This window comes from Sinohyriopsis cumingii, unplaced genomic scaffold (genome assembly GCF_028554795.1).
Source record: "Sinohyriopsis cumingii isolate HCF-2022 unplaced genomic scaffold, ASM2855479v2 utg000552l, whole genome shotgun sequence".
In the NCBI taxonomy this organism is placed as follows: Eukaryota; Metazoa; Mollusca; class Bivalvia; order Unionida; family Unionidae; genus Sinohyriopsis; species Sinohyriopsis cumingii.
The window spans coordinates 305,929-332,219 of NW_028315908.1; the positions used below are offsets into that span (position 1 = coordinate 305,929).

The 26,291-nt window shown below is 36.0% G+C and overlaps 2 protein-coding genes and 1 non-coding gene across 9 annotated transcripts in view; 1 reads left to right on the top strand and 2 right to left on the bottom strand.

Moving 5' to 3' along the window:
* LOC149773802 (arsenite methyltransferase-like) overlaps positions 1-26,291 on the bottom strand; it is a 248,677-nt gene that overhangs the window by 124,997 nt on the left and 97,389 nt on the right. The gene's annotated exons all lie outside the window — the stretch shown is intronic.
* On the bottom strand, positions 14,488-25,872 carry LOC149773807 (uncharacterized protein CXorf38-like). Of its 6 annotated transcripts, none has more exons than XM_089945960.1 (4): positions 25,593-25,865; positions 15,992-16,585; positions 15,219-15,377; positions 14,488-14,904 (listed from the first exon to the last, which is right to left on the bottom strand). In XM_089945960.1, exons 2-4 carry the CDS (start codon positions 16,526-16,528, stop codon positions 14,869-14,871), a joined length of 732 nt encoding a protein of 243 aa, XP_089802086.1. In that variant the 5' UTR covers positions 16,529-16,585; positions 25,593-25,865; the 3' UTR covers positions 14,488-14,868. The 6 variants fall into 6 exon arrangements, with proteins under 6 accessions (XP_089802086.1, XP_089802085.1, XP_089802083.1 ...); XM_089945959.1 differs by having other exon boundaries at positions 15,992-17,460; positions 25,593-25,864; XM_089945957.1 differs by having other exon boundaries at positions 25,284-25,864.
* Trnar-ccg (transfer RNA arginine (anticodon CCG)) lies at positions 24,340-24,412 on the top strand. The gene has a single exon. It is a non-coding gene; the product is annotated as a tRNA-Arg (tRNA).

The window sequence follows — 26,291 nt, forward strand, 5'->3', positions numbered from 1 at the left end:
GACAACTGCTGCAGCCACTGACACTTATCTTTTTTATAGTGAAGAAAGAAACCTATTGATAACACCCCCTTCCCTTCTAAACATTTTTTTCTTCGCAAGGTCACAAACCAATATGATTTGAAATTTGAATTGCAAATTTACTCCCCATGTACAATTTACGTACCTTACAGATTATTTAATAATCACCTTTGCATTAAGTGTTTCTCTTGCTTTGCCAGTACTTCCTGTGTGTCATGCAGGAAATGAGATACAGTAAGTTCTGATTGGTGGTTAATGTTTACCCTGGACTGGAACAAACAATAACCACCAATCAGAACTAAATGTGCCATTTTTTACTGCATGACACACCATAAATATGGCCCTCAAACTAGACCTAAGCAGAAAATATTCAAATCAATAAAGTAAATTCATGTGCAAGTTGTTATTAAATGATGACTAGAGTAATTACACAGGAGAAACATATTTGGATTGTCTCATTCATGCTGAACATCCAGGTGGTATTAGATAAGAAGAATGGAATTGGTGATGTAGTGGAAGAGACATTATGAACGACATCAAATTGTATTAATTTTTAGAAGGTGAGCAGATGTTGTTGATAGGTTGATATAACTAAATTGTTTGTCACAAGCTTGCAAACATTATACTTGGCATTGTTCTTTTAAATGTTACATAATCTCAAATTAATTTTCCAATCTTCATACATCAGATTCCACCTGAATAGTTATCGAATATATCAATTATCTTCCATTCCTAACATCCTCCTGAAGGGCAAATAACTATTACATATTTTACTGTATTACAAACCTTAAATCATTGTTGGTGGATTCTGTAGTATCTTTTAGCACTTTTTTATAAATAGGACGTGTTTGATTGTATTACAGCGTGTATTACATTCATTCAGCATGAAAGCCATGTCCACAGACAAATGGTTAAGGATTCCATACTGGCAGGGCCCAGTAATACAACAGGATTACACATTTATAAAATAAGTTTTATAATAATCAGAGAACAAGAAATAGAAGTGGGAAGGGGAATGGAGACACTGGCCACAAGGCTCTATGGATTTATTATTTCTGATTCATATTTAGTGTCTTTTTCTTTTGTAATTTTTGATACTTCTGTGCATTATGCACTCTAGTCTCATACATTTGTTCTTTCATGTTGATCATATCAGGTCTAAAGATGGAGGTAACGTCAGGAAAACCCAGTTTTAACACTGGGGTTAACCAGACTGTGGATGATTCTAGATTGGAAACTGCGAGCTTACCTGTTCTTTGTACAGGCAAGCTCGAAATGAACACAAGTGATTTTCTTCATGCTAATTTTACCAAAACTGTTAAGAAAATATGGCCTCTGAGGTGTACTAAATGCATAAATTATTTTAAATGTAACTTAATAAATGTGGGACATTCAAGATAGGTCTGTTAACTCATATACAAAGTCACTTTTCTTCAATAAGAGCATTGGAAAACTAGATGAAATAGCTGTCAAAGCTGTTACAGATATGTCATATTAAACCATAGCAGAAACTGGATATTAACTTCTACCTGCCTATCCAGCAAGGTCTGTCATAGAAAGGATGATTAAGATCCAATTAAAGCCATATTATTTATCCTTTCTCCATTGTTATAGAAAGATCCTGCCAGGAACGATCAACACTTTAATTTCAATCTAATATTTCCTTCATTGATGCTCAGGTTTTTGATCTATGAGAGTACCTAGAAGAAACATTACGCCACCCTAATGAAATTCCATTTAATGCAAACATGAGAAATGGTGATTCAAAACAGGAGTTGCTACTGAGCAGAAATTTTGACAATACTCCTGCTTTTTGTGGCAAGAGTCAGTATTTTTCAAGGCAGCCTAGTTTTTTTGTGTGACATAGCCGAATCCATAGATGTGCTTAAAATGCACGTTTCATGGCTACTGGTTCAAAGCTGTTGAATTTAGAGCACATAACCATCTTTAAGTAATAGAAATCCTGAGAAAAGGGTCACTTTGTCCCAGCTTTAATGTGTGCAATGCTTTCAGTCTAAATCTAACATATGCTCTCAGTTTAAGTTTGGCAGCAATAGGTTCCAAAAGATTATTGTATCACAAGCCAGACATAATTGCAGACAGTTTTGTTTCAGTCACGAAAAGAAGGTTACAGTGACCTAGTTCTTGTGCACAACACATTTTCACCCCAGAATACAAACAACAAGTATGTTTAATGTCAGTAGGCAAGGTAAAAAAAAAAGCTGCATCTTGGACAGAGAAGCTTTGCACAATTTGATAGTATGTAACAGTGACTGAAGTTTGGTGCGTGTCCTAAGATTCACCTTGAGCATAATTTTGGTGGCGAATTGGAGCACAGTCATAATTGTTTTCACAATTTTATTTAATCCTCACCTATTTCTTTTTGTCTGCAATTAATGTACCTTCCAGATACACCCACAGTGCAAGTTTGACACTATAGGTGAAATAGTATTCTTATGTCACTTGTTTAGGCTCGAATAAACAGTAACACAAGAAAGAGTGAAAACAACAAGCTTTGAAAAAATACAATAATTTATTTCCCTGGAAAAATTCTGTAAAAATGAAAAAAATATGAACTTACGGTTTTATAGAATCAAATCCAAAAATAATCCAAGAATAATCCAAGAATAAAATTGTAGTTGTCCTAATAACAAAATGTTCTACTGATTTCACGTTCGAATCCCGACGAAACTCCAAGATGAAAGACGATGACGTACGCTGCAATCCGTAGTGTTGAAGTCTACAGTTCCTTGTAGAAACAAGAATTATCACTCCCGTTTCTGATAGCTGAATAAATGTTTATAAAAAAAACTGTCTCTGTTCCACAATTTTAAATGAACACGCGTATTTTCCAGAAAAATAACGGAATTAATCCGTTTGAATCCAAGTAATCTGAAGAAAAAAAAACTCCAAACCAAGTAATTTGAAAGAACCACAAACAACACAACATAAAACTAACAGTTCAACAGCCCAGTTTCAAATGAGATTAATTCTCCAAAACATGGGTTATATGGTCTTTCTTAAACGTAAACACGGGGTAACCTGATCATCTTCTGGAAGGTCATAGAAGCAAGTACTTGTTACAGATCACGTTTACCCAGTGTGACTCTGACGAAAACCAATCATTTGTGACAAAAAATATAAAAAATTGTTTACATCTTAAAGACAAAGTCCCATCTTGATCTTGAAAACAACCAATCATTTTAAAATAAAATAGAACTTGTTTATAAAGGTTGCTACAAATTCTAAAACAAGGTCAGGATTTAGATCAACACAAGGTGTTTATAAACTAGCAGCCAAGGTCAAACTATTTTCTGAAAAAGTATCATCTCTAGTGAATAAATTTACATTACAATATCATGCAATGAAAAATTAGAAAAACAACAACTGACAAACAATTAATTTGAAATAAATATATATTAAATCAGATATAATTAAATCAAATAAACATAACAACACACAATCGGATATTAAAGCGAAACAAAAAACAAACAGTAGGAAAAATACCTGTTGCTAAACCAGAACTGCATTCTAATATATTATTAAACATATCATATCGATAAGGACATCTCATAAATTTCTTTTCCTCTGGATAATATTTCTCGCTGAATTGTTGAGAAAATATGTATGAATTATACATTAACTGTTTTCGAGTTTCTTTACCGCGTACAGCACTGCCCGGGGTGGTTATTTTCGTTGTTAGCTATTGGTTCTTCAAAATACTGCGTTTGATTAAGCCTGTAAGGATAAACATCTACAGCGGGTTCTGCCCAACTGTTATGATGTTATGTATATTTATATTTTTTGCAACTCTTGGTTCATGACTGTATTTATATTATGTGTAGTTATTGTTTATGACTTTACATTGTAATTATCATCTGTAGGCAGGATATTAGATAATTTTTGTACGAGGGTATGCAATTCTAGTTAAAGATATTACGAGTGAAGATTGCATCGGATCTATAAATAGATGTCGCGTTTCCAATAATAAAACCTCCGGTGGTTTGAGCGTCCGCCTAGGATGTGGGAGGTCGCGGGTTAGAAACCCCGCCCGAGTCATACCAAAGACTTATAAAAATGGTACTAAAGGCTCCCTCGCTAGGCGTTCAGCATTAAGGGGTTAGTGTTAGGACTGGTCAGCCTGGTGTCAGGATAATGTGACTGGGTGAGACATCATGCTACATGTCTGCGGCATGATGCCACAGTGCTAGACATCATTATAAACTGCAACACTGATATGACTGAATTTCTTGTAAAGCTACGACAAAAAATCCAGATCTCTCTCTCTATCTCTCTCTCTCACAGACAGACATACACACACACACACACACACACACGCACACACCCTAATAAAACCGGCTGACAGTTTTTGGATAATTTCTTATTGGCTAGAGGATTTAGGTTAGGTCAGGTGGGTTTTAAGAAGAATTTGGTTATTTCCCAATGGTCGAATTAGATCACATGAATAGGTACTTTGAAATATTAGATTCAGTAGTACGATCTGTCAGATGGGATATATTGCGATATGCAGACGCGATAGAATCTTGAAAGTGCATATAAGGAGAGAACATAGCAATCATATTCATTCCTATATTGGATACAATATATTCCTTGGATTCTGATCTCATATGTTGAAATCAGTCTGCAGATGTGTTTAATGTTGTGTTTAGATAATTTGACAAGACAAATCTGTTACGATTATTCAGTGGACATAAAATATTCTCCTTATACAATACTATTATTTTGCAACTATTATGCGATATTCAAAGGCCTTCTAGACAATGCCATTTGGACACGCTAGGACTGTTGGCGGACCAGTATGTTCCTGATCTGCCGTTTGTACGCAATGTTTTATTATTTTGGTCTTTGATAAAACGTTTTGAGAATTATTTTGTATTCAATACATAAAATTGTAAGTTCCTCTTAAATTTTGTATTTTATGATCTGGACAATTAAATTGTTTGTTAAGTTTTACGAAACTTGTTGGTTTTATTACTTATACGAACATCAGAAATAGTTAACAGAAATAAAATTTTCTGTTTTAAAAATATTAATTTATTTTAGTTTGGAATATTTTCTTGCTCCTGGCCATTTGATTTTCATGTTGATACCAATAAGTTTTCACTATGTCTTCTAGAGTGGAGAGTTTTGTTTCCAATCCGAAATATGCTTGTTTCAGTGTTTGAGGAAAGATGAGGTGCTGCTAACCGCTTTTAACTTTCGGACATAAAATCGTCTTTGTTAAAAGAGGAACTAAAATGTATTTTAATCAAGTATTTGGTGGCGAGGGACATTTTATGCATCCAGATGTATGATTAATTAGTAAATCTCAATCTAGCTATGAAATTTAAAAAATTGAAATTACACAACCAGACAGAATCAAAGCTGAGAAAAATTGAGCTTCAAAAAGAAAAGTGGAAAGAGCGATGAAAATGCTGGAAGAGAGAGAGAGAGAGAGAGAGAGAGAGAGAGAGAGAGAGAGAGAGAAAACGCAATTACAAAAAATAATTTAGTTTAGGCTCGAAAACAACATGCTTTGAACAGTTTTTGAAACAAATTATTTCGTTGAAACAAATCGCTGTAAAAATGAAAAAATAAGAAATTGCGCTTTTAAGAATCAAATCCAAAAATAATCCAAGAATAATTCACGAATAAAATTTTAGAAGTCCTAATAATGAAATGTTCTAATGAATACAAGTTCGAGTCCCGACGAAGAATTCAAGATGGAAGACGATGACGTATGATGTATCCTATACAGTGCTGTTATCTACAGTTCCTTGTAGAAGCACAAGAAATAACACTCCGGTGTTGGAAATCCGAAAACAGTTTTAAGAAATGTCTTTTTTCAAGAATTCTGTATGAGCATTAAACTATCTCCAAAGAAACGAATTAATCTTTTAAAATCCAAATAATCTGAAGAAAAATTAACATATAACTAGAAAGCTGGCTACAACAGAGGAAGGATTTGACATCAAGTGTTTTAAGCCCATACTGACTAAATTGTCCATAGACATCGTTATAAAACCTGAATACTGCGCAAAACAAATGCACGGTTGAGGGTCATGCGATCAATTATAGAAAGCCTTGGAAGGAATTTACAAGTCTAATGGCACGTAAACCAGTACAGCCTCGATTTCACGATTATCGTTCACACATTAAAAATGAATAATAACACAGTTGTTTACTTGACCTCGAATCAAGGCCAGGAACTAAGTCAAAAATAGAAACAATGTTTCTACTATTAGCTATTGATCAAAATATCTAGGTCAAACTGAATTTTCTGAAAAATATCAAATTCCTAGTAGACAAAATTACGTTACATTGACATGTAATGAAATTTTCAAAAACGAAAAAGATTTTAAACTTACAATTAAATTAAATCAAACACAAATTAAATCAAATATACATAACACAAATGCAAGAGAAAGAGAGAGAGAGAGAGAGAGAGAGAGAGAGAGAGAGAGAGAAATGAGGAAGAGAGAGAGGCCAATACAAAAAGAAGAAAGAGAGATTGAAATACATTTGAAATTAAAAGAACTGGAACAGCAGTCGCCTCACGAAAGTTCAGTTTTTGATTATAACAAAAATATGAGATCAGTACCCGCTTTTAAGAAAAAGAGGTAAATCCATATTTTCACATTTGGAAAAATAGCCGAGAATTTCAAATGGCCAAGAAAACATTGGTCCTTATTTTTACAGAGTGTACTCATTGGCAAAGCTCGTGAAATGTACACTTCACTATGAGTAGCAGCAAGGGTTGTTTATAGTTGTGTTAAGGATCGTTTTGTGTAGGGTTATGAGTCGGTACATGAGGCATAAAAATAGAAGAAAGTAGCCAAACACATGCCGATGTTGCCAGGGAGAAAGAACATCTATTCGACAGGTGGTGTGCATCTAGAACGATTAATCAAAGTTATGAGAAACTTATATAACTAATATTGCTCGAAGAGTTCAAGAGCTGCGTCCTTAGTACTGTCATTACCTACGTGCCTTGATGAGCACCATGTAGACACTTTGTAAAACGCTGCTCGTACAGTTGATGACTTTTCCCTGACTCACAAAGTTTCATTTTTCCTCTCAGCCTGTTTTAAGCAGGAAACCGATTCAGTTTCAAGCGATTACTTACACATTTTAATCTGGCACGATTAATAAGGATCTATCTTCTGATGAGACCGATCAGAAATAATGTTCTCTTTCTTCGTGCACCTATTGCAAGAAAATAGGGCAATTTATTTCTGACTGCTTTATGTTTAAAAAAATAATCAGCAGAATAAAGACAGAGCTGTTCCAGATGTCATTGTTTCTCTGAAGTCAAAGTCATGGTCATGTAGACGAAACAACACTTGTGTTGGGCCAAACAAGCCACAGTCCGAATTTTTTAAGAATTACAAAGGATTCACACTTAGGTTCATGACCAGTGAATATCGGAGATGTAAATTCTTTGCCCATTGAAAGTGTTCATTTATTGTGATGCAATTAGTTAGCTGAAGATAAGGTTGTGGCTAATACACTTTTAACTGAAAAACCTTACTTGGGTTAAAAAGTTGATCAAATTAAAAGTGAAGTCCCTGATTCATACTCAGTTTATGCAGTTCCTCGAGTCATGGGAAAAAGAGCTTTGAGATTGAAGTTAATCAGGAAAATATTTCTTGGCCTAATACATTTATTGGTCAGGCTTTTGATGAAGAAAATTTTGTATCTGAAACTGATCAATCAAAAGGTGTTGAATATTGGAATCCTCTATTAACCACTCCTTTTTTAATCAGGGTGACAAATGACAATCACTTGTCGTCGAATAAGGAAGAGATCCTCAGATCGTCAGTTTGTTACCGAGCTCTGTTAGCGAAGCTTATTCTGCAGAGGTACCAACTTGTCATTGTTCTAAATGTCGTCAATATGAGCAAATGGAGATCATCTGAAGTACAGGTGGTGAAGTTTAGTCAGCAAGCTTGTTCCAAAGTCGTATAGACAGAAAGTTTGTAGTTTAGCCCATGAAACTCCCTTGGCTAGACATTTAGGGCTCGATGAAACATCTCACAAGATCTTACATCATTTTTTGCCGAACATTAAGAGTAATGTTTATAAATACTCTAGATCTTGTGATACTTTCCAATCATAGGAACTCCCAACCAAAAGATACCTAAAGCTCATTTACAGCCTATTCCTGCATTTGACGAACCATTTACTAGAATAATGGTAGACTGTGCTTTTCCCATACCTAAGACCAAGTCATGTAACCAATACTTGTTGCCCATAATGTGTGCGCCGATAATGTTTCCAGAGCCAATTCCATTACGGAACAGTAAGACTAAAACTCTAGTTAAAGCCTTAATAAAGTTCTTTGAAATGTTTGGCCTTCGAAAATACGCCCAATCTGATCAAGGTTCTAACTTCAAACCTGCGATCTTCTAACAAGTTATGTATGAATTAGGTATTCAACAATTTAAGTCCTCTGCAACTCATGCTGCAAGCCTGAGGGGGGTTGGGGGTTGGAAAGATTTTATCACACTTCAAAGAATGGGATAAGGTCATATTGGATTGATAACAGAAAAATCTGGGTCGAAGGTGTTCATTTGTTATTGCTTGTTGTTAGGGAGCGAGTTCAAGAGTTCCTAGGTTTTGGTCCTTTTTAACTTGCTTTGGACACATTGTTTGTTGACCATTGAAGCTGCTGAAAGAGATACGTCTTTAACCGATGCCTCTAAGATTAATACACTTGTTTATGTGTCTGACCGTAAATGCAAACTTTCGAAAGCTTGTGAGGTGGCAATAAATAATATTCGGTCTACTCAATCAAAAATCAAAGTAAAGTATGACAAAAATACAAAAGAAAGAACCTTGCAGCCTGATGATAAAGTTCTGTCTCTCTTACCCATACCTCACAATCATCTTCAGGCGAGATATTATGATCCCTATACAGTTAAAAAGAAAGTAAGTGACTTCGCATATATTATCGATACTCCTGCGTGACGGAAACAGAAACAACTCTGCTACATAGATATGTTAAAGGAGTATGCTGATCGAGATAGTCCTGTAATTTATACAGTAAATTTAGTTGTACCTGTCCCGCACAGAGGCGATTTAAATGACGATGAACAACCGTATTGTAATGCGTTTGGTTCAACAATATTTCGGTATTCTGCAATATTAAAAAGCCACAAGTAAAGAATGAGTTAAATCAGTTAATATGTGAATACGTGTATTTTTTCACAGCTTCTCCAACTCGAACAAACAAAATATACCATGATACAGAAATTGTAGATTCTAAGCCTGTAAAACAGGCCCCCTTACAGGATGAACCCTCTCAAGCAGGAATGTTTCAAACGGAATTGAATACTTTCTGGAGAATGACTTCATTGAACGAAGCAAATGTAACTAGAGTTCGCTTTGTATTCTTGCGCCGAAAAAAAGATAATCCTTCCCGTATGTGCACTGGCTACAGAAAAGTGAACATTGTCTCCGAAACGAACTCATTTCCAATACCAAGAATTGATGACTGTATTGACAAAATTGGAAACGCACATTATGTCACCAAGTTTGACCCGTGAAATGGATACTGGCAGATTCCATCTACAGATAGAACAAAATAATTTGCGGCCTCTGGAACTCCAAATGGACTCAACAATACAGTGTGATGCCATTTGGTATGAAAATTTCAGCTGTTCAAGAAAATGATAACATCTGATATGGATGCATGTGATGCATACATCCATGAACGGCGTTTGGGGGTGGCAAGTGGGGCGACCGCCCCGGGCCCCGCTTTTGAGAGGGCCCCGCGCTTCAGGCCTAAGGTCGTCCTCATGAGTTTGTCAAGCTATATTCTCCGGATACTCTTGCCCCGCGCGGACATGGTCTGCCCTAGTCCTAACACCGCCCCTGCATACATCGACGGCGTCGTTATGTTCAGCGACAACCGGAAAGGTAGCTTGGAATCCTGAAATTCTTCGTTAGGTTGAGAGAGGCAAATTAAAAATTTAATCCTGAGTGACATTTTTAGAACATATTGTAGGACACGGTCCAGTACATACATACATACATTCGCGCACGCACGCACGCACACATTCATACATATAAATTCTCCTAAACTATTTTCATGTTGTTTTGCTTATAATCCTAGTTCTTTTCTGAGTTCAAAGGAAATAGTGTATGATTCATCTACTAACCTTCAAAAACATCCACTGGAAGATCACTACTCACCCACCGTATTTGCACACCGTCCCGTTTGTTTGTACTCCCTACCCATTTTTAAAACGAAAAGCATCAAGGATATTAAAAAATACACAAAAATTAGTCATTTCATTATTTGATTTATATTTTCTAACCTGACGGTCACCTAGAGGTATCTAACACTGTCGAATTATTGGCGTTTCAATGCAAACAGAAGCCCCCGACATAAACAAGTAAACAAACAGTTGGCTATCCATTTCTGGTTTTTATTTCAGCAGATATGAGAGGTCCGCGTCCAATATTTGCAATGTCCACTTTTAATATTTCTAAAGCAAATTTAACAACGAATGAGGAAGGATTATTGTATATATGCATTCAAATAGATGTACATCCAGAATTTAGGGAATTATTTAGATTTTCAAAGACGGTGAAGTACATGACATATTTTGCTTGAAACTATAGACTGATTCAAACAAATTTGGCGACAATGACACTAAAGAAATTCCCGTTTGATTTGAAACGCCAACAAGTTGATAATGTTTGGACCCCCAAGCAACAAACAGGTCAGATCTTATAAAACAATGAATGAAATGACTAAGTTTTGTGCATTTTCTATATCAGTGATGCCTTCCTTTCTTAAAATCATAAGGGGGGTACAATCAAAAGGGATGGTGTCAAAATACTACCGAATAGCTACTCTCCCACTGTTTCCTAACAAGGACACAATATAGACCACATGCAAATCAGCCCGGCTAGGAGCAAATCAATTTCTCTGGCTGCCGGAGTTGGAGCCTATTTTCTTTTTTTAAACAATAATAGTAATCGAGTTTTATAAATAAACAAAACAACTATAACAAAGCAAATATGACAACAGTAGTTCTAATGATGTATTTCTAAGCAATGCTATTTTTTTTCCTCAAATAAATCGTAAATAGTAGAGAATATTTTGAGCATCTTATCCCTCCCTCTGTAACCTAGTAAAAACCGGAAACAGAACAGGTATCAAAATGAGGTTGCAGAGCGACAACATGTCATAAAAATTGAATACACAAATGGATTGCATGAAATCAGAATGACTACTTTTTAAGATTCGTTATACCTGACAGGTATATATGACCATGAAAAGAGTAAAATTATATACTAATGTTCGTAAACGAAACATGTGTTTGAAATTATTTTAACTCATACTACCAATATCTGACTGTCATGTATAGACCATAACCATTTCCTTTGATCACAAAAAAGACAAATATACACAGCTTATGCACAAGCTAATATACTTTCTTTATACACACTTTGCATGGTCTGTCATCACACCTCTTCGTGTGTCTTGGCGATGTACGTATTCTTCTAAGTTTCGAACTACAACTTTTTTATTGATTTCTCACCTCGTCATGGTCTCATGTAGGATTTGCAAAACCCGTGATCTTGTTTACCGCCATGTTCATGTTGCCGGTTCTGATGGTCTCCTTGAGAGTGACCTGGTCGTCAATATACTTTACTGCGGCCATTTTGCCCAACCGCGCTTTTTCGTACACGTCCGTGTCTTCGGCGTGTTGTATTTTGTTTTGTTTGGGGGGGGGGGTACGGCCGCATCCTTCTCTTCAATATTCTTCTTCACCTTCACGTCTTTATCGTCGGCGTATTTCTCTGCATACATGTCCTGACTGATGCGGAAGTTCTCGATAGGTTATGGGTAGAATCGGTCCCAGCTCTATGTATTCATTGTTGTGGATAACCTTTTGTGTAATTAGAATGACACTCATGTTTGGTATCCTGGCTGGTGATCTGGAAGGTGTCCCTGGGTAGGTTTTAGGTCGATTTTATCTTGTGACTTTCATGACCTGGAGGATGTCAATGAATTTGGAACTGGCCTAAAACGAAGGTCAAAAGTTTCCATGCTTTATATATGATGTTAATGTCGCCCTTCGAGGTTATGCCATTGGGACCTATCAAACGATGACCGTTGTATCCTTACAGGTTGTAAATTACGGGATTCTTGTTCTTTTCCGGAGAGATTCGCAGTGGAAGGTACATTTGATGTTGGTATTTGCCAGCTATTTGGCAGTAGTCCTGGACCGGACACTTTTCACAGATATGGCATGCACTGGAGGCTTTAAAGTCATTTCCGTTGCTCACGGCTTGGCGAACATTTTGTGAATTCCTTTGAGCTCGTCCTCTAGACTCCAGATGGATACGGCTTTTGTCCCCGTTATATTATCAGAGAGTTGGTCCTGCCGTCCCAGTGTATGTCCGTGTAGCTGTAGCCGCATGTCTGGCTCACGGTCTTGTCAGTGTTAAACACAAAGCTAAGCAGGTCTACATCTTCCAGTTTTACCGAGACGTTGAGGGCTCCAAGGTCGGCGTAGATGGTATAGATGGTATATAACACCTTGATATGTTTGAACAGGGGCTTAAAGTACAGCTCTTTCTTTCCAGGAGTCATTATGGTGGTCCGATGGAGCTTATCGCCGATGCGGCAGTTGAGAATCTGGTCCGCTATTTCTAAACACCAGGAACGTTCTTTAATAAATGCATAATACTGCTTTTCGAAGTCGGCGAATAGCAAACTGTGTATGGTATTACGCGAATGGAGTAGATTGCCTGGTACCAAATAAAGACGTTAAATGCGACGGTTGCGTAAGGCTCTCAAACTTTGTCCAAGACCTTCACAAAAAAAATTGGGTTTATCAGATTATAACGCGTTCTGATACTGGGTATACTTACTGACTGTTGCGGCGTTGAGGTCGACTGGGTGAAAGGCAGAAAGCAAGGTATATTCAAAGCCAGGAGTCAGGCATTGGCGGCTGGCTTTGCGTTAGGGCTGGTTCGGGCCTTTCCCGTCGTAGGGCTGACGTTAGCAGTACGGTCTTACTACCGGAGGATGCTTTCCTATTCAAAGCTGCCAATTCAATCTTTTCACTATATTAAGAGTGAGTTTAGCCTCCATGAGCATTTTGTTAATTCAATCGCTGTTTTCTATTTTGCTACCTTATATCAAACGTGTGTCGTGATGGCTTTTTTATCCTTACACACAGCTTTTGTCTAAATGAACAGTTTTGCTTGGTGTTGTCACGAACAACAGTGTGTTACAGGTCATCAAGTTGGCTACGGAGGTGTGTGTGGTTCATTCATTGTAGGTTATCGGGTTGGCTATGAAGACACGAATGGCGCACTCGTAAAGGTCAGCGGGGATCCAATTCAGCACCCTGCCTATATCCGTATGCATGCAATGTGTAGTACCTGCTGTTACAGGTGTGGCCACACCACTCGAATTTGCCAAATATATTTCAGCGAAATGAGAGTCATTATCCATGTCGTTAAATATGTGTGGTGCTAGTGCCGGTATGAGGGTCCGCTGGAAACAATTCTAACCTATTGACTCGTCCTTCTGTGGCATAGAGTTAAACCGTACTTGCTCCATAATTATATGTATGTGTGCAGATTGTGATTTGTAGATTTTTATGTTCTTCTACCTTATTATTAGTCAAATATATGCTTGGGGTTTTTTTTCTTCTTTTCTATATCCATTGAGGTATCTCCTGTTATGACGTGGTGGAATTTTGCAGAACAAATTGGATTGCTTCAGTTTTTTATATCTGAAAGCATCGACATCAGGTAAATGTTAAATTCCGGTCGCAGTTGTTGCATCGGGAAATAAGCATGTAATGAGTGTCCATATCTGAGATATTCTAATACATTTGTATGTGTTACATGCCAGAAGGAAATCCTACAACCAGATGCTGACATCCATACCATCCGATTTATCTGAATGCATTTGATATGTCAATTGTGTTAACTTGAGCTAACAATTATATTGTATAAAATTGAAAATATGTTTACGGTAGGTTGATACACTTGTTGGTAGTTTGAAGCTGAAGTACACCTCTCTACGACAAAACTTTAAGTATTTTTTTTAAACCCAGTATTTAATTCCTGCTGAAAGCATTGTTTTGCTGAGTATATGAAACTTTCTTGTCTTATGTAAATACACTGTGTCGGTATTTTCAGGGGGTGGGTGTTCAATGTTTCTCTCTATATGATTCCTTATTTAAGAATGTAATAAACTAGTATAAACGTTTCAAAGAAGCATAAAGAGATAAAACGTATGCAGTGATGGGGTGGATGGGTGGGTGAGAAATGTGCGTATGCATTACACATGACATTTATATATGAGAGACTGCGTCTGAATGAGCAGGAAATTTAGATGTAACAGGGTCACAAGTGTAAAGGTATATCATAGACGTTGAACGCTGGGTTATCTACCTTATACCATGAATGAATCAATATACAACATGTACGTGTAATTGAACATGCGTTTAATAGGAGGTGGAGTAATTGTATTGTCATTGAAAACTGGTAATAGCAGCAAATGTAGTACAAGCAAACTACTACTATTAATTCTGAAACAGCAAAAACAAAATAGTGTGTTATACTGGCCACAACTAACAGGTTTGACCGAAACACATCAACGTACATATCTTTAGGAATGTGATGGAATTGTCGCTGTAAAAAGACTAATTTATTCTCAATGCGTGCAGCCCCCTGACACATTTTTTAGATCTTCTGTGATTCTCATAACCAAGGTATGAAGATGCCTAGGAGGCTCTAAATGTTGCTGTGGCAGTGCAACAATCTGGTTGCAAGGCATCATCTCTTTCCATAGCGATTTCCGTCCTGAGTCTACCTGAAGACTAAATCTAGTTCACTATCACGTATCTGTAAAAAGAATGGCATAATATTATTTAAAGTCTGAAAACTGTTTTTACAATCAGCAGTAATAATTATGACATATGATTGTTTTAATTGTTTTAGTCTTTTTAAGAATATCAACCTTAAACTCAAAACTGAAACTCATAAAAGGATATATATATATATATATATATATATATATATATATATATATATATATATATCTGTGTGTGTGTGTGTGTGTGTGATTCATAACCAAATGACTTAAGAAAATTTTTGCACCTCAATTAAAACTTTGGTATTTGATCTCGATGGGAATTCTGTACTTGAGGATAACAAACCTTGCATATAGTTTCTACGGTACTTTTACATTCTTCCAGGGATCTAAGGTGGATTGGGTCCTGCAATAATTGAATTATTGTCTGGATTGACCTTTGCATCGAGTCATTTGTCAGCGTCATATCTTCTGCATGCATAACCAGATTCCTGATTTTCAACACCTGCCAAAGAACACATAAACGTAGTGACCATGCGAAATCACCAAAATGATTTCAAGTTAGAAATTTGATAAAGCATGAACGTTTTTATCAAGACAATGATGAATATTCTGGCGAACTGTTTATTTTCATTTTAATTGGAAGGTACTTGTATACATCTTCTACAGTGAAATCTGCCTTAGTGGACACTTTCATATAAAAGACACCAATTACGAAAGGATAACATCTTATACTCCCTTTCTTTATTTTCGTTACATTTTAACCTCTGTATAAAGGATACATTTCCATACAGAATGTAACTGCATCGTCCCAGTGGTGACGTTTATTGGCAAGTTTCACTGTATATACAATCCGAAAAATATTGGCATAATATAGTACATCACGCATCTGAATGCACAAAAGTCAATTTCGTACGGGATTGAGGTACAAATGGACATGGCCGTCATAAACAAGAACCTCAGTCATATAGCAGGCATATAAACATGAAATAAAATCTAATTAGCTTCGGCCTGACAGACACATTCACAATCAATCCTTCTGCATGTCAAATCATAGTTGGACATATCGTTTTAGTACTCTAGACTTTTTTTAACGAAAGCTTAAAGTCACATACTAACCTCAGATGCATTCCACACTCCCAGCGGGGACAGTTTTCCTGGATAAGTTCTATGCATATAATGAAAATATTTACAGTTGTACATCAAGCTCATAAGGGCCTGGATATCGCTCATCTTTGGATCTGTGTTTGAGGCTCTCTGACCCCGGGGCATAAACATCTTTGCACATTCCCAGGAACTGAACGGCCAATTTGTGACATCGCAATTGTTCCAACAAATGTATTCCGAAGTAGGATCCCTGTGAAGGGATATCAATTGTTTCATCCATTCATTGCAAATGTGTGATGGACATGGTCTCCGATATTCCCACGCTATGTTCGTTTTATGCCATATGATGTCCCTAGCGTTGCAATAGTTGCAACGAGGCAGTGTCCCTGCTGTTCCTTTGTGGATAACCCCAACTAGGGATGTGTGCATGTCATTAATTTCCTTCTGAATGAAGTTGCGGAGACCTTCTTTCGTGTAGTACAGGGCCAAAGCAACTTTTATCCAATTTTTGTAACCATCGTCCACTATGTTTGGCCTCATTAAAGCCATATCCACTTACGTAGCGGCTAGATGAAGAGTCCGTAGCTGTAACGTACTACAAGCGAACTGAAAAATATAATTGTGGTAATTTCCTAAGGGAAATTTATGTATGAATTAAATTAGTCTGGTTTTTATCCACCCATTAAAATTGTCAGCAAAAGCGAGATATGACCGTAACAATGTCCTTCAGAGGTAAAGTGTTGTACTTAAAATGGGTCGGTGATGGAGTAATTTGATGGTTCGTTCTTTCATAATTAAGCTAAAGTAATTTAAAGAAAATTGATAGACCTATGACTGTCTAGGTGGACAAATGTTCTCTTTGGTCAGCAGAGGCCAAAGCTTCCGTCAAAAGGTCAAGTGTGGCCGACACTTTGTTTGGGCCATGGAGCAAGTAGGTGATAAACATTTATTCCAGTAGACATCAAATATTATTTTTGTTCTTAGTCATTTGATACGTCTGGTCCTGGATATTATGGTACATTCCAAGTAATAACAACTAGATGAAACGGGATGTTAGACATCCTTCCTTTATTCGTAACATATGTCAGATGTGAAGAGTTGTTTATATTGCTACTAATTGCATTGCAGCAACTCTGCGTAAGAAAGTTTTCCATAGCTATAGTTAAGCCTGAGTTTGAATTCATGTGCAGAAGTATTATAACATATGCGCTTCATAAAATGAAAAGTTCCCAAGTTTCTACATCTGGGACGGTTATTCACGTCTGAATGGTCACATTTTCGTTCACCTCTTGGTGTGTAATATGTGTCCAGGGACACCCCTCATGTTCGCAAAATGACATTTTCAGACCAAGTTTCTTTTGTCATGAAGATCGTGAGAACCAATGATAGCTGTTGTCGTTGTTGTTGATCTTGAAAATATAATTTGATGTAAGACATGAAACCAAAAGTACATCACCGAAGTGTGAGCTCAACAGCGACCGCTGAAATCAGAAATATTGTTACAGGCATCTTTCTAGAATAAACCTCTAAGCAAATATACCATCGGCAAAAAACCCAAGTCCAAGACCCAAGTCCTAGTAATAAAAAGTCCTGAATAAAACTCAGTTCAAGTCCCGAAGAGATCCAAAATTGAAGGCGATGATGTGTCTGTTATAGACTGCGAAGTGTTGGTGTATCAACAGTCCCTTGCTGAATCACATAAATATTATTCCAGGTTTGAATTCATTTCAAATTCCAATGAGTATCTTTTTCCAAGAATGTTATCAGAGCACTTTTGTATTTCCAGAGAAAATAATAACTTGAATTCAATGATTTTAAAAAGAAAAATTCAGCCCAAACTGATCACAACATAATACAACTTAAAGTGCCAGTTGATAAAGCACGGCTGGTAAAATCCTCACAGTCACAAGATAATTTAGTTCTCTGCTTGACCTCGTGTCACAATTAGCATTTTCTAAAAGCAACCATTACCTAATGGATAATAACTTTCTAGAATGATCTAATGAGCCTTTTTTATCTACAATACAATAGCCTACAAAATTCACTTAGGAATCTCCAAAACCCTGACCCTGATCAGCAAACATATTGACTACTTCTTATTTACCTGAATAATAATCCTGATAATAAGCTCATACACATAGAAAATAATGAAGCTATTATTAGTTGTTTACATAAATGAAATAAAAAAAATTCAAAACGTCAGTCAGCTCGAGCAGAAATGAATTCAGTTTTGGACAAGGTCAAGTACAGCAAACAATGTTACACACAAAAGCATATAATGAAATAAAAAATTTAAAATAAACAAACAAACAATTAAATTAAATATACATAACAATCATTATTATTAGTAATAGCAGTAGTATTGTGCCACAGTGTTTCTAATCACAGTAGTAGTAGAGTCACCAACCCCAAAATTAGTATTAGTAGATATAGTAGTAATGGTAGAACTAGTATTACTGCTATTGCTGTTGGAACAATAGCAAGAAAAACAAATTCTGCAACTCGTACTACTGTTTCTACAGGTTTTATCTTAACTGAATATATGTTAATCACACATTTATAATCATGATAAAGTCGTTTGGTAAATTGGAGGAATTTTCTTTACGCAAGTAACGAATATGTTCCGAAATATCGATGAAATGTTGGTAGTTAAATATATTTTACTATATAATCATTTTTCTCCATTAATATTAAATTGTCACAATGTCGTTTTTTAAAGCTATACTGCATCCCTGCATTCCACTCGACGGATCAGCTCTACACTAACCGTACAATCCTAAAATCAAGTCACTCATTACAATCTCCTTAGCAGCGCCTTAAACAGAAGAACTTGTGTTGTGAAACACAAATTAGGAGAATGGTCTTTCAGGAGCCATAAATATTCGTTATTATGACATGGAATGTTGGACTAAAACTTAATCTATATCTCATCAAAACAATAGTTCATTATACATTTGGTTGTAATCGAACATTACGTAATAAAGGTGGCGCTACAGTTTCGTATTTTGGAAAGTATTAAAGAAAAAGAATTTTGAAAAGACGCTGTGTGTCTTATGTATTGTTCAAAATAAATGTTAATTCCCTTTATTTTAGTGTATGATTGATATGTGTAATATGGGTTATAGAGTATTCAGCTTGGCTTTACTTCTGATGTGCACCTTAAAAAAACAGCTAGCTCCACTTTGTCATTTTCACTTCCTGGACTTCGGAGGTAAGTTATTAAAAGGTCGATAACTTTTTACAATTATTATATATGGTGATTCATTCAGTGCACTTTCAGAACCTGGTATTGTCTAGTTTGGCAAAAAGGTGTTGTCCCAGTTTTAATAAATGCTAAATATAGTGTACTTTAATCTAATTCAGGCTGAATCTTTAGCACAAGGGAGCAGTCATTTTAGTTAGAGGTGAGATTAGATGATGTACAATTTCCACAAGTACGATATTCAAATAAATTTCAGCCACAGTATATGACAGTAACATGGAGGTATACCAACATTCTCTCCACTCTGCGTGTTGCAACACCACCACTGTCTCAGAAGTTCATAATATATGTAGAGCACACACACACACACACACACACACACCAAACAAATGTTATGGTGCGGAAATCAACGTATGGAGGGCAGGCAATCGGGTCCAATTCACTCTTCTAAATGCCTTCTTGGAAGGCCATTAACATAACTCATTCAAGATCCACATTTGGTTGTGATCTAAGACCCTTGATAACGTAATGTTGTGAGAAATCAAGGTCAATAGGTAAAGGATTATCAAGGGTAAAATTGTCATTATCATCGTTGTTGTCAACGTAATAATAATAATAATTGCAACAACAATACTAAAAATATGGAATGCTGGAAATTAAACTCAATCAAGAACTCGCCTGTATCAAGCTGCATGCTGAATCTAATTAAAATCCAACAATCCTTCCTAAAGAAAAGCTACGGAAACCGAAGTCCATAGGGATGAAATTATGTGCCATTAACTTATAAATTATAATTAACTTGTAAATTATACCTTGTAAGCTAACAAACTTATTTCAAGTCTTCTCAATATAAAGTTGCATCCTAAATCTGTTTGAAATCCAGCTATTCTTCACAAAGTAATGCTGAAGGGAGAACAAGTCAGAAAACCGGAAAATTAGGGATCACAACTCCTGTAAATTATGTAATAAAGCACTAGAAATCAAACCAATTCTACAACTTCTTCATATAAAGGCGCATGCTGAATGTCGTAGAAATCCATCTTTGCTTAGTAAAGTTATGTGTAGGAATCACTGTTAAGAGAATAGGAAATTAGAGGTCATAAAATGGTTGATTGTTGTCAGAACTTTCAGTAGAACTCATTTGGTCTCTCATCAATATATATTTAGATTAACTAAAACGATCGTTTGTACAGTTTTGTACTTTGCACATGGTTTGAGTTTTTAAAAAATAGAAGAACTACACAGGTTTTCCTCGTGGGCAATCCGGGTTATTTGCTTTTTAAGAAAAAGACCTTATATATCTTCAGTACTGTTACAAGAACGATAAATTGCCTTTAAATAGTTTACAATTCCTGAGAGAGAGAGAGAGAGAGAGAGAGAGAGAGAGAGAATTATAAATATACACCAGACAGAACAGCATATAGCACACTCAGATGCATCATTGTTGGTGATGTGTGCTTAGTCTAGCTACGATGTCGTAACCTCAGCTTGATTTGTTGTGGTTGTGGCTACGAACTGATCCTATATCATGTAATGGAGCAAAAACAATCATTACTAAAGTCAGAAAAACAAACAGTGTAGAAATCTACTATAAAAGTATAATCATGTTGTGAAAGAAGTTTGGCTTATTTTGAATGTATTAGGCCCTTACACGATAAAATAAATTGGCATGGTTACACTAACCTCACCGTGTCCGCCATGACCCCTTTTCAACGTAAGGCTTGCCAGACCATATCTGGATATTCTACGCTATGTTATTATCAATCAAGTGGTGAATAATGACTTCTTTGTGGAATTTCAAAGCTGCCGATAAACCGTATTTACTTTTAATGCGCAGAATTTCTGACTCAAACCGCGCCATATTTTTACTACGATTTGTTACATATATATATATGTAATGCTGGAAATTAAACTCAGTCATATATGACAAATGCATACGTCGATAACGGCTCAAATGCAAGCTGTTCACATACATCGCTTACGGTGCAAATGCAAAAGAGTTTCCCGATATTTCGAACTCAGAGCTTAACAAGAAACAATTTCCATCCACACGAAAAACATTACACGCAAAAGCCACGAGAAGTTCTTGACTTCTACATGTTCGAGCGACCGGTAATACAAACCGTATAAAATAGAGGAAAGAAAGAGGAAACAATGGATAAAAAGGATTCTGAAACGGGCACACTATTTAGGATGCCACCAGCCCAACAAAGTTGTTTAAAAATTTTAAACAAGGACGCATGCCGTAAAGGATAAGTCATACAGGTCATGATAGCATTCGTTACTGACTGTTGCAGCTATTTAGAATTTGATTACACACACCTTTAAATGGCAATTATTCCCTTAAGTTCGCCCCTCATCAATCAATATTCTTTGAAAGATCTATACATAAATGCGCCAAGATATGCATGCGACGCAAATCGATGTTAAAATACTTCGACATGTTTAGACGAGGCCAACCAATAGATGTGATACAGAGCAAATCGGATTGAATTTCGCATTATGATGTCACAATGAAAGCGCATCATATTGGAAAAAAAAGTGAACTATCCCCCAGTAGTAGTAAAGAGTGGACCTGACGTCCGTGTTCACTGACCCAATTTAGTGTCAGTCTGCCATTGTAAAAGTCCACAGCACTCGATAATTTTTTCGTTTATAAGTTCTTTTTTTTATATATAACAACTAAGGTGCAGATTACTCAACAATCACTAATGAAGAGACTTGGGTAAAACTACTGGAGTATCAAATCTTAGAACAACAAATAATATTTTGTGTAAGGTCAGTAACCGTGCCTTTGTTAGGTGGCGCTATACAGTTTTGCATTTTGCATAGGGTTAGGAATTTAAAGAAAAAGAATGTCCCCGGCTTTCCTCACTGGTTATACTGGCTATTTAAAAAAGACCTTGTATATCTTAGGTATAATGCAAAGAACCTTTAATTCCCTTTATTTTGGTGTATGATTGATGGGTGTACTATGGGTTATAGAGTATACAGCTTGGCCTTACTTCAAATGTGCACCTTTCAAAAAAGTGCTAGCTCTACTTGGTCATTTTCACTTCCTGAACTTCAGAGGTCAATTGTATAAAAAAGAGCCGATAACTTTTTTTACATTTTATATATTTGGTAATTCATTCATTGCACTTTCAGAAGCTGGTATTGTCTAGTCTGGCAAAATTCATTTTCCCTATTTTAATAGCTGCTATGTATAGTGTACTTTAGACTAATTCAGACTGATTTTTTAACACAAGGGAGCAGTCATTTTAGTTAGCAGTGTGCTTAAATCATGTAAAATTTCCAAAAGTACAATATCCAAAAGAAATATCATCCACATTACATTAATGTAGCATAGAGGTATGCAAACGTTCTCTCCACTGTGCATGTTTTAAATGCGAACTACTTCACCTTACATACGTCACTCTCTCAAAAGTACATATTATCTGGTGAGCGCCACCTTACTACGTTGACGTATCCGTTGTTTTCACGTGACGTCACAAAACGTGTGTACTTCCATATCAACCATTTTGAGTCCCTTGCCCTGCAAACCGGCACCTAATAGCACTGTTCTTCTAGCGTAATTACGAATGCAAGTTGTAATTGTGTGCGTAAAAATATAATAATACATCACATTCTGTGCATGTCAACCGCACAAGACCGAATGCGTGACTTTCCTACTTGTTTTCTTCAAGTAAAACGTTTAAATTTCAACCATCTTTGTTATTCTTTTGTAAACAAATAGATCGATCGATAAACAAACGCATAAACAAATGGATACACAAACAAGTAGAAAAATGAAATGATTTTCAGTTTTCATGGGCTGAAATCAATAATTTGGTTATCGTTCAAGTTAAAAAGCTAATTTCATATTTCTTAAATCATTTCAGGAATACTTCGCTTTGACATTCGACACAAAGTCATGTTCCGTTAGGCACGTGTTTTGTTTGAATACACTGAAGATGAAACTTCTTTGAACGGTTATCGCTTTCATTCGATATCATCCTACGGCCATCATCTCCACCACAAATACGATATGTGGCCATACTAATCAAATTTGTTTGTCAACTGTCTTTGTCACAAACACGTGTTGTTGCGAAAAGTATTTGTACATAAAAGTTCTGACATAAAACACGTGCTATGAAATGTTAATTCAGAACTGATATTTGCATCCCAAAAATCAGTGTCCGAAAATGCTTTTTCAAGATGACAAGCTTAGGGATATGATACGAAACACTTTTTTAAAATGTCAGTATTGTCTGTTTGTAAAAGCAAAACAATGACTGAATTTTTATTTAATAGCAATATACACGCTTACGGTTCAAATTCATTATTCTGTCTTTCGATATAAGCAAGGGAACATCCAGCTTTATTTTTATTTTCGTGCGATATGGTGCTTAATTTCAAGTATAATCTATGTATCGTTTGGATGACGTAAATGTCCTTGTCGATAGTTAAATCAGATTATTATCTTGAATATACATGATGACTAATGTTGACAAAGGTTTGTTAGGGATTCAAAATGGCGGCGCAAGGCGCGCGCGCGTTTCATTGTGGGTATTTGCGTACTCGGTTGTGACTTCTGTGAAAACAACCCATACTTTGCTGATGTTATAAGTGATCTTTGAAGAACACACTGTGCTGCACGATTAAAATATCGTTGAACTTTTCCCAATATTTTCATGCTCTGATACGTCATATGAATAACAGATCAAACCATACAAAACAGGGTAAATATGTCTTTCCCAGACTGTGACAGTATTAATGTAATATTTTAATCTGCATTCAATCTAGTTGAATATAATGAGTTTATTACATGTTTAGCTTTATCTCAGAACTGATCTACACTGTCATTAACTTTAATTATTCTTGAATATTTCACCTTTATTTGTTCTGGAAATATTCCTTAATCACAATGTAATTCACACTAATAAATACACTTCCTTGTTTCTACTAAATATTAACCAGTTTCGTTTGAGATTTTTTATGATTATATTTTAATTTCCACTTTTGGGCATACGGATCATCACTATCTTAAAACTATCTGTAATATATTCAACGTTGGACTTAAAATCATGGCATCGTCTGCTAGAAGGACGTCAGGTATGTTCGTCTGGCGCATTGTTAAACCACGGTTAGTCTTCACTCATTCATTAAATAAATCACCGGCCCGGTGGCCTAGTGGTTAGAGCGTCCGCCTCCGATGCGGGAGGTCGTGGGTTCGATCCCCGTCCGAGTCATACTAAAGACTTACAACAATGATACTAACAGCTGCATCGCTGGGCCTTCAGCATTACGAGGTTATTGTTAGGACTGGTCGGCCTGGTGTCAGGATAATGTGACTGGGTGGGACATCATGCTACATGTCTGCGGCATGATGCCCCTGTGCTAGACATCACTATAAACTGCCACATTGCAGATAGTAGTGATATGACTGAAACATTGTTGAAGCTACGTTAAAAATCCAAAATCACTTCACATCACATCAAATAAATCATTTTTGTACACGAGGACAAAAAAAACCGTCTTTGTTGCACGCTCTTAACCATCTTTCCTTTGTAACTGACATGTACGTCCTACACAATGCACAGGCTCTTGACTGTATACTCCATATTTTGTTGTTAATCTGCAAATATGTTAATTTTTCAATACATCACAGTACCACAATTAGTCGAGCTATGATTTATATAGCACATCAGGCATTCTTGAAGGGTTAATGCAGCATTAATTGCTCCGGCATCATTACAAAATCCAAAATTATATGGAATCGGAAACTTTATTTTGTGTAAATTATTAGGAGTCCGGTCTTCAAGAATATATTTTAAGCAATTTACCCAAACAAGATGTCAAAGTTACACCTCGCTAATTCATCAGATGCATCTAATCTGTTCAATTTTCTTAATTTAACGGATAAATTTGTTATATATATATATAGAGAGAGAGAGAGAGAGAGAGAGAGAGAGAGTTAGCAAATACTCAAATTAGATTATGCATTAAAAAGGGCAGTTAAATGTCTGATCAATTATTTCCCGTCATATTATATTTGCTGCTCGTGAAATTGATATCAGATAAATTTTTAAAAATTTCTAGTGGATTGATATGTTTAAATACCTGCTCCTCTTCTTTGACAAGATCACATGGTATGTTATCACTCTCAAACTTGTTGTATTCGTACATATTTCAACATCCTTTACGTCAAGAATCTCCTCAGCTGTTCTGTCACTTAATTTAGAAAAGTACAGTTTCCATAATCTGACACATTCATAGGAATCATTCGATTCTACTCCATGGAATACAATTTATCCATAATCTGAAATATCGTTCCTGCTTTCTAGTACGAGTTAGTGGAATTCACCTATTCACAGTTCTGCACTATTTCCTATTTCTTCAAATGCCTACTCGTTGTATACATTATCTCACCTGTGTTTCGTTCTGAATTCTTTTTTCGCGTCCGTGTTTTCTATTAATGGTAATATCTGGGCATCTAACGCTTCCTGTTTGGTTTCATTATCCACACGATTTTTTTGTCATTGCTGTATGTACCTTGCCAAGCCCATTATTCTTCCGATATGGCCTCAAATGTGAATTCAGGCTTGAAATATGAGTACGTTATTACACGTTTATTTATAAGTTCATGAAACATAATCTAATGTATTTCACTAGCTTACACTCTTAGGTTATATTCAGGAATGCATAAACCTCACTTTGATACATTTTCAGTTCTATTTACCTGTCTGAGAACAATATGTCTTTGTATCGTCTTTCAACATATGTATGCTGTAATTCCTGGTACGTGATCAGATTTGGCAAAATGTATTCTGTCATTCATTATGTGTTGTTTTGTTTTGTGTTTTGCGCTTTGTTTTCGGGTAGTGTGCGGGATACTAGTTGTAATTTATGTTTTTATTTATTTTTCATGCTGATTGTTCTGTTTGGATTTGTGACTCTGGTGTGGTATTCTTCACGCGTAATTAACAGCACTTCAAATTGCATAATGAACATAATCATTGAAATTTAAATATAAATTGCTCAGAAGAGTGTCATTTAATCCCTCCACTTTGACGTGTTGATAAGCTGTGATTATTTATATTTTTAGTTTGTTTTCTTTTATACCACATC